Raw genomic sequence first — 9,454 nt, 5'->3', positions numbered from 1 at the left:
GATGGAGATTCACTCTTGTTGCCCAGGCTGCAGTGCAGTGGCGCCATCTCAGCTCACCACAACCTCTGCCTCCTGGGTTCAGGCCATTCTGCCTCAGCCTCCCGAGTAGCTGGGATTACAGGCATGTGCCACCACACCTGCCTAATTTTGTATTTTTAGTAGAGACTGCATTTTTCCATGTTGGTCAGGCTGGTTTTGCACTCTGACCTCAGGTGATCCTCTCACCTTGGCCTCCCAAAGTGTTGAGATTATAGGCATGAGCCACTGTGCCCAGCGTACACCTTGATTCTTTGGAACAGGTGCCATTGTAGTTGGTAAGGATGGGGAGCTGGGAGGTGCTGAATGTTTATGTTCTAAAGTTTATGTGAAGAACTAAGCAAACAGTGTCACATAATCCACTCTGGAATTTTGCTATTGTTTTCATTTTAAGAAACACTGAGCATTCAGTTCTCTGAATTTTTTTCCTATTTGAAAAAAAATTATATACATTTCTTTGTTGTGTATTCAGACTTCTGTAGGTATATGCTTTTTAAAAAAATATCACAGGTTTCTGGTTTTGAATGATGTATTCTGTGTGATTAGGTGATTCATACAGATATTTATTTATTTATTTATTGGGGACAGAGTCTTGCTCTGTCACCAGGTAGGGGTGCAGTGGCGTGATCTCAGCTCACTGCAGCCTCCGCCTCCCGGGTTCAAGTGATTCTCCTGTCTTAGCCTCCCAGGATTATGGGTGCCCACCACCACACCCAGCTAATTTTTTGTATTTTTAGTAGAGATGAGGTTTCACTATGTTGGCCAGGCTGGTATCAAACTCCTCACCTCATAATCTGCCCACGTCAGCCTCCCAAAGTGCTGGGATTACAGGTGTGAGCCACCGCGCCCGGCCCCATATAGATGATTTTTACTCAAAGCTCTGCAGACAGCTCTCTAGGCATTTAAACTAGTCTTTGTGTTTTCCTTTCATCTGCTGTGGGCTTTAAGATAATTTTTGTTTTGCCAGATTTTAGATTAGATACAATGTAGTATATCTTACAGTGTATGTGCGTAAATTCTTATTTTTGTTTGTGGTGATTGGTTTCAGAATATATTGTGGCTTTCAATGGATACTTTACAGCCAAAGCTAGAAATTCATTTATTTCAAGTGCCCTGAAGAGCAGTGAAGTAGACAATTGGAGAATTATACCTCGAAACAATCCATCCAGTGACTACCCTAGTGATTTTGAGGTGATTCAGATAAAAGAAAAACAGAAAGCAGGGCTGCTGACACTTGAAGATCATCCAAACATCAAACGGGTCACGCCCCAACGGAAAGTCTTCCGTTCCCTCAAGTATGCAGAATGTGAGTATTGTGATGGTAGGCAAATTTCTGTCTCTGCCATTTACTTTGAAAAATCTCAAACTGCAGAGTACTTGAAAAATAGTACAGTGAGTATCCGTGTCCTTCCATCTAGTTTGCTAATTGTGAACATTTTCCTGGTAGGAATTTTTTAGTTTAGTTTTGTTTTTTTCATGCACAGGGTTGGTGGTGGGGGGTGGAATTATTTTTTAAAAAGAGACCTCGTGCTGTTCTGGTAAAAGAAAATCTGAGGGTTTGCAGTAGTAGATGGTAGTGATCTTTGTTTCTGTTGGAAGTGATTTTCGCCAGCTTCGTCTCAGAGCTTTCAGACTTCAAGGCTGCGGCTGCCTTCTTGTGCTGAAAGACGCATCCTTATGTTTGCTTCTTTCTTGCATTTTGCTTCTCTCAGTGTGTGTGTGTGTGTGTGTGTGTTTCTTTTTATTTATTTATTTTTTCAGGACGGAGTTTCACTCTTGTTGCCCAGGCTGAAGTGCAATGGCGTGATCTTGGCTCACTGTAGCCTCCACCTCCCGGGTTCAAGCGATTCTCCTGCTTCAGCCTCCCAAGTAGCTGGGATTACAGGCATGGGCCACCACACCCAGCTAATTTTGTATTTTTAGTAGAGATGGGGCTTCTCCATGTTGGTCAGGCTGTTCTTGAACTCCTGACCTCAGGTGATCCGCCCTCCTCAGCCTCCCAAGTGCTGGGATTACAGGCGTGAGCCACCGTGCCCGGTCCCATTTTTTAAGGCACTCTTGCAAAATGTGTTTTCCTTGGGTTTCATTTTGTTTTTCTCAAAGCCTCCTGACCAGCAATAGTCATGCATCATCTGGGTTTGTTTAAGTCATCAGCTGTGCACGTGTGAGGATGGAAGGAATTTGGCTTTTCCTTTTCTTCTCCAGGGCTTAGTCTTTCCTACTTCATTACAATTGGGCTTGTCAAGATAGAGTTTAGCCTCAAGTAATAAATTGCATGTTTATTAAATGATATTTTCCAAAGATATATATTACCAAAGGAAAAGAGTTTTTTTTCCTGTTTATCTTAAATCAGGTTAACAAATTGCTAGTTCTGTTATTGTTTACTATCATTTCTTTCATCAGAAAGAAGAAGAAATTAAAATTTTACTCTTCTTTATCATATTTTAGGCCTAAGAGCCTCTGAGGTTTTGCTGCATTAAACACACACACAAACACACGAAGAGAAGTTTAATTTTCATAGTAAAACGAGGTGTAAACTTCAGGCATCTGACTTTCTCAGAGCCTTTTCTGCTTACTCCAGATGTTATGTATTATTCTCCTGAAATAGCAGTGACACCTCAGAATAATCCAGGAAGATAAAAGCCAATCAAACCTGATACAGTTAGCCAAATGTATACATTGTGGTATTTTACTTGACTTTGTTTTTACTTCAGTTATCTTAAAGAGCTCTAGAATGCTTTAGGAGACACGGAGTTGCCTAATTTTAGCACAAGAATCCTAGACTCTCTGGAGGTGGGATTCCCTTGGACACCATCTCCACTGCGTGTGTCCTGGGTGCCTGACACCCCTGTGAGGGGAACCTTGCCCGCGTTGCATGCCCATGCCCCTTGAAGTTAGCTGTGACCTTCAGCAGTAAGCGCCTTTTCCATCTTCAAGCTTCAGTTTTTCTCATTCATAAAATGGAGATGATACTCCCTCCCTCACGGGGCTGTCATGAAGATAACATGAAGTAATGCATATGAGGAAAGCAGTAGAGTGTTCAGGATGTTGTAAGTAACGAAATGTTAACGATTTCTATGATTCTTATTCATAGAAGGTTTTGCTTTATGCTTTATTTTGGGCTGACACCGTTCTCACTCTGGATCCCACCCATTTGATTCTATCCATAAGACAAAGCGTACCTGTTTTCTACAATACAATAGTTAAAGATATGATGAAGATAACTGTCTTTTTGATATTTGGAGATTCTCATGGTGTGTCTCTTTTGGCAATTTTTTCTCTCCGAGCTAATCCCCAGTTCCTTCCATAGTTACTCAGATGACATGATTTCAAGTCCCCTCATCATTTTAAGTGTTTTCCTTTGAATGTACTAATTTTTCTAAATTATTCTAAAGCTGTGAAGCCCTGAACTGAGTATAATACTGGAGGTATAGTCTGGCCTGTGCAGGGTTGAGCAGAGCAGACCCCTTCCTGGTCTCAGTGTTGCTCTTCAGTCAGCACCTCTAGCATTGTCCTGTGCTGTTGACTTAAAGATCAGACTCAGCACAGGAATTTCAATTAAGAACCATTTCAGCTGGACTGTGCAAATATTTACTTACCAGAATTGACATGACTGTGTATGCTTCCAGGTCTCTGTACTTACATGGGTGTCGCTTGGTAAGGCTGGAATAAAAATGACAATGATTTGCTTTAGAAACAGAACTGTATTAGTATTATAGATTTTCTCTTCTTAAAACTGATTTGAGATGTGACTGGTTCATTATAACATGCTCTTTGAAAGGTAAAGGGAAAACTCTTAGGCCATTTCTGTGGTATTTCCTTTTTCCTCCGCTTTTTAAAAATAGACTTACAGGGGCCGGGCGCGGGAGGCCAAGATGGGCAGATCACGAGGTCAGGAGATCGAGACCATCCTGGCTAACACGGTGAAACCCCGTCTCTACTAAAAATACAAAAACTAGCCGGGCGAGGTGGCGGGTGCCTGTAGTCCCAGCTACTCGGGAGGCTGAGGCAGGAGAATGGCGTAAACCTGGGAGGCGGAGCTTGCAGTGAGCTGAGATCCGGCCACTGCACTCCAGCCTGGGCGACAGAGCGAGACTCCGCCTCAAAAAAAAAAAAAAAATAGACTTACAGGTAGTAAAATTTGTCCTTTTTATTTTTATTTACTTATTTTTTTCGTCCTTTTTAGAGTACAGTTTGGCAAGTTTTGGCAAAAGTATACCATCAAATATCCACCAACAAAATCGAGATATAGAATAATTCCATCACCATCAGAAATTCCCCGTCTCTCACTCCTTTGTAGTTCTTTTGTTTTTTGAAAGGTGAAATTCTAGCAGATAAGAATATTGAGAATATTGAGCAATATACGTTTTTTTAAAGTCCCGTTGATATTTGATGCTCAATGGGATAACATGGCTTTTGCCTATCCCAGAAATCTGGTGAAACTTCTAGTGAAAATAAAACTCCATGAATGCTTAGGGTCATTTTCTTTAACTTCTCTCCTTTCTGGTTCAGTGAGAACAAGTTGCTGATGAAAAATCAGGTTTGTCTTTAGTTTTAGTATCACAGCTTCTTAAAATTATTATTATTTAATTTAATCAGTCTTTCTCTGCCTTACCTTGGTTAGAAAATTTCAAGTAGAGAACTATTTGGGAATAGTATGATAGCTAAATAACATCCTATAATTATAATTGCATTGGGACTGTCCTTCTCGAAAAAGAAGATAATCCCACTTTCCCTCAAACAGAATGGCAAATGGTAATCCGCGCTGTGTTTGGGGTAGTTTTGCCTGGTGGGTATCGTGTTTTGTTCTTCTGTTCTGACCTTTCTCTCCCTTGCCTCTAGCTGACCCCACAGTACCCTGCAATGAAACCCGATGGAGCCAGAAGTGGCAGTCATCACGTCCCTTGCGAAGAGCCAGTCTCTCCCTGGGCTCTGGCTTCTGGCATGCTACGGGAAGGCATTCGAGTAGACGGCTGCTGAGAGCCATCCCGCGCCAGGTTGCCCAGACACTGCAGGCAGACGTGCTCTGGCAGATGGGATATACAGGTGTGTGCTATTACCCTGGGAAGGTGCGGAAAGTCCAGACATCTAGGAATTCCGTGTTCGGGACTGCCTAGTGCGAAAGCCCTGCAGCCTTCCACTTCTAACCTTCTTACTATTTGTTGAGCTGGAAGGTAGCCAAGTACTCCTTGTCTTTGACTCCTGTTATGCCAGGCATCCGTTTCTGTGGCTTTTCTAATTGCCACCATTTGTGTCTTATTTTTGTTACCATTTCTGAGGTTAGAAGGGGCAGACTGTGGAGCACTTCTCTCCTGTTGACACATACACAAACGAGCACAGCACTGCCGGCTGTGGCACTGACCGACAGGCCTGCAGAGGTCTGTCACTTCTTGGGGAAAGCTGGTCCCTGATCTGGGTAATTCCATGGAAATTAGTTTATCACTTGAGTTTGGTGCCCTGAATGCAGAGTGACTAAGTAATTGACTATCAACCTGCTAATGATTTGTTTCGGAACAGGAAGCGGTGTTAATGATCATGTCCTGTGAAATAAAACTCAGAACAATAAGGGTTTTTCCTTTGCTGATTCATCATGACAAAACATTCCTATTTTATCTAATGTGAAGATTTTTACCTTCTAAATGTAAACCAGTTTCACCTGCTCCCAGGAAATCTCAGTTTGCCTAAGTGTCTTTCTGGTATCTCCTTGACTTAGGGACCCTTACCTCTCCTTTGATCTCCTTGGCGCCCTGCCCTCCAAAATGTCTGGGATACTTCAACTTATAATACCTGGTAGACTGGCATTTCATTAAAATGTGTGTCTCCCCATAGTTTTACCTTTTTAGAGTGAGAACTCCTTCACAAAACAAGTTTTCTAATCATCAGAAATAATTTTTTATTCCCCCCAAACCAAATGGTTTCTGATTTTGTGTGCATTTTTTAAAAGTAGCATTGATTTTTATATTTATCTCAGTTTAATAGAGTGTTTAACATAGTATTGATATGTTCACAGCCCTTTTGCCAGAAAGACATTACCCTGTTTACACTGGTTAGCTGTTAAGTCATATAGGTATTCTGTATTTTTTCTAGATGCTTTCTAGAATTTTTGGTCAGACAGGCCAGTTGTATTTCACATTGGTGTTGATGGCTTTGGCCAGTATCTGGAATAGACTTACTGTTCTAGAAAAGTGCATGCTGCAGTGATTTTTCTTAGGTGTGATGAGCCCCATGTGGTGTTAGTTGTTCCTCGCGGCAGCATTTGCTGTTTTATAAATGAGCTGCATGGAGTAAATTGCTGTCCTTGTCAGGAATAGGAATGGTTCCCCCTTTTCCCCTTTTCTGTGTTCCTGCTCCTTGGGTGTGTGGTTTGTGAGTGTTTTGCAGGGCCTCTGAGAAGGGGGGGTGGAGACCTGTGATAAATTGCCAGAAGGAGAGTATCAGTAGGTGCCATCCTGGAGGCTTGAGAAGCCCGCTAGGGGTGGAAGGAGTGGTTCCATCCTGAGTGCTGGTGGCAATTGAGGAGGGTCTAGAAGGATTTTCTGCTTATCCTTAAATCTTATTTGGTGACAGATGATGGCATTGCTCCTGCTGTCCTCTTTGCTTGGCCTTGGCTTAGCCAGCTGACCCTGGGAGCAGCTGGCCTAACTTGTTTGCTCTGAGCAGGCTTTGGCCTTCCACAGTATGTCATTTTCTGTGGGTCCCAGGAAAGAATGTATTTTACAGGCAAAATCCAAGAAGGTGATTTCTTCAGACATGATTGTGTTTGCTTTCTTTTCCGAATAAGGTGCTAATGTAAGAGTTGCTGTTTTTGACACTGGGCTGAGCGAGAAGCATCCCCACTTCAAAAATGTGAAGGAGAGAACCAACTGGACCAACGAGCGAACGCTGGATGATGGTGGGTCTCAGTGGCAGTGAGAATGTGGCCATGTGTGGACGTAGGACATCACTCACGTCCTCTCTGATTGATTGAGAGTGTGTTCAGTGCGTGATTCCACAGTCTGTCAGCAATTATTCAGACAAGCCCAAGTTGTTATTGTGCCTTTTGTTGTGGCAGAAACTGCTCTGAATACCTCAGAGGATGTCGGGAAGTAGCGCTTCAGGAGAGAGTGGGGATGCCTGGTGCAGGGGCAGCTCCCTGTCCGGAAGAGCGTGGAGGTGGCTAGACCTAGAAGGGGTGCTTGTGCCAGTGATGTCCAAGGGGATCATAGAGCAGCAGCAGAGGCCCTCCTCTCTCCAGCACTTGGAAATGGAAGGCTGTAAAACTCATGGCCTGGAATTTTGCGTCCTGGCACTTGCTATCCAGTGTGTTTAATGGGATTGTTTTCTTTATGGACTACAGGGTTGGGCCATGGCACATTCGTGGCAGGTGTGATAGCCAGCATGAGGGAGTGCCAAGGATTTGCTCCAGATGCAGAGCTTCACATTTTCAGGGTCTTTACCAATAATCAGGTAGGTGTTTTGAGGGCCCCTGAAACTTGAGGAATTCATACTGAAATGTAAAAAGCAGAATCACAGGACTTTGCGCACTTATGTAAAGGGAGCGCATGTCAGTGACGCTGAGCCTTTCATACCGCAGCACACATGCCCAGTTTACTCTTCCTCTGCCTCCTGGGTGGCTCCGCCCTTCTCCCACCAATCACCGTGTCGACCTAACTTGAACACTGAAGACCCTGCTGAGGCTACCACTTACAACGATTCTTTGATTTCCCTTGTTTCTTCTCTACCTCCAGGCTTCCCCAGACCTCTGTGCCCTGGGTCGGGTGTCTGCATGATAGAATAGAACAGTTGCACATAGAATAAGTGTGTTTGCCTCCCTGATTGGGTTCCTACCACCTTCAGCTGTTTTATTTACCTCTGTGTCCCCACACCTGGCATTGTGTTGGGTAATGTGAGTTTACAAGCCTTGTTCCTTCACTCTTCATTTGGAAACTGTAGAAAAGGGAGAGGGTCCTAGTATTTGTTTCTTTTTTCGTCATTTATTTTTTAAGGTTAATTTTTGAATAGGTAATACATAGCTCAGAAATGTCAAAAAGTAACACAGTGAGGCCCCCACCCCTGTCCCCGTCCAGCAGGTTCTTTCCTCACTTGCCCGTGTCTCTTGTGTGATGATGTTCCTTTCTTATACCTCCTTCTAGAATTTCTTTGGTGTATATAAGAAACTATAAATACGTGGTCTTTTAAAAGCCTTTAAAAAACATAATCATTACATTGCTTCTCTTCCTACTGTAAACTTAATTTTATATTTTTAAAAAAGCAACAGCTGAAGGTGATCCACAAAGTAATGTACCTTTTGTAAGGAACACAGGAGCACTTGAACATCAGAGGACTAATACTATGAAATAACTGTTACCGCTGCCGTTTGTCCTTCAGTCTATTTAGGAATGAGAAGGTTAGATAGATAAGTTGAACTATTCCAAAACGCTTAACTTAATAGAAGTGCCTTGGGATAAGTCCTTTTACAGGAGAGGGCAGTTGGAAGCATGAGTGGTTTCCAGGAAGGCATTCTTTGTGTAGAGAGCTGCGCATTTCACCTGGAGAGAGAGGCCACCTGCGGAGCACAGCTGTCTCTTCCTTAGGTTCAGCTCCAAGGACTTACTTCTAGTGTTGTATTTTACTCTCCAGAGCATTATGCATCCTCAGGATTTATTTCTGGTTTTAAGTTAAAAAAAAAAATTAAGGGAAATACTTTATGATTTTAAGAGCCTTAGAAATAAAACTGTCCTAGCTCTTTAAGACTTGATTGAAACACTAAGTGGACTGTTTTAATATTTAACTAGGTATCTTACACATCTTGGTTTTTGGACGCCTTCAACTATGCCATCTTAAAGAAGATTGACGTGTTAAACCTCAGCATTGGCGGCCCGGACTTCATGGATCATCCCTTTGTTGACAAGGTTTGTGGAGTCATTGCACACAGGGTTTGGGTGACAGCTCCTGCTCTTTCGCAGCCCAACTTTGCATCACATCTAGTGTGTTGGTGGCTTTTCATCCAGGTGGTGACAGCTTTGTGAGAACAGATGGCTAATGACATGAGCTTCAGTGATGTGCATGTCATAAATTGAGTGGGTTAGAGGCCTTAGAGTAGGTGTTTATAAGGAGCACATGGTGCCTTGCTGATTCTTTTTTTTGTATTTTTTTCTTTGAGATGGAGTTTGATTCTTGTTGGCTAGGCTGGAGTGCAGTGGCATGGTCTCGGCTCACTGCAACCCGCCTCCCAGGCTCAAGCGGTTCTCCTGTCTCAGCCTCCCAAGTAGCTGGGATTACAGGCGCACGCCACCAGGCCTGGCTAATTTTTGTATTTTTAGTAGAGATGGGGTTTCACCATGTTGGCCAGGCTGGTCTCCAATTCCTGACCTCAGGTGATCCACCCAGCTCAGCCTTTCAAAGTGCTGGGATTACAGGTGTGTGCTGCCATGCCCTG

The 9,454-nt window shown here is 43.2% G+C and overlaps 1 protein-coding gene across 2 annotated transcripts in view; it reads left to right on the top strand.

Annotated features, from left to right (window-relative positions):
- Window positions 1–9,454, top strand: part of MBTPS1 (membrane-bound transcription factor peptidase, site 1) — a 64,255-nt gene that overhangs the window by 16,439 nt on the left and 38,362 nt on the right. For both annotated transcript variants that reach the window (XM_011942185.1, XM_011942186.1), the window contains 5 exons: window positions 1,085–1,342; window positions 4,879–5,082; window positions 6,818–6,928; window positions 7,373–7,482; window positions 8,811–8,927. In XM_011942185.1, coding sequence (XP_011797575.1) covers window positions 1,085–1,342; window positions 4,879–5,082; window positions 6,818–6,928; window positions 7,373–7,482; window positions 8,811–8,927 — 800 coding nt within the window. The remainder of the gene's footprint in view (window positions 1–1,084; window positions 1,343–4,878; window positions 5,083–6,817; window positions 6,929–7,372; window positions 7,483–8,810; window positions 8,928–9,454) is intronic.

The sequence above is a fragment of the Colobus angolensis genome, unplaced genomic scaffold (genome assembly GCF_000951035.1).
Source record: "Colobus angolensis palliatus isolate OR3802 unplaced genomic scaffold, Cang.pa_1.0 Scaffold207, whole genome shotgun sequence".
Lineage (NCBI taxonomy): Eukaryota > Metazoa > Chordata > Mammalia > Primates > Cercopithecidae > Colobus > Colobus angolensis.
This window is presented reverse-complemented; position numbering and strand designations above follow the sequence as displayed.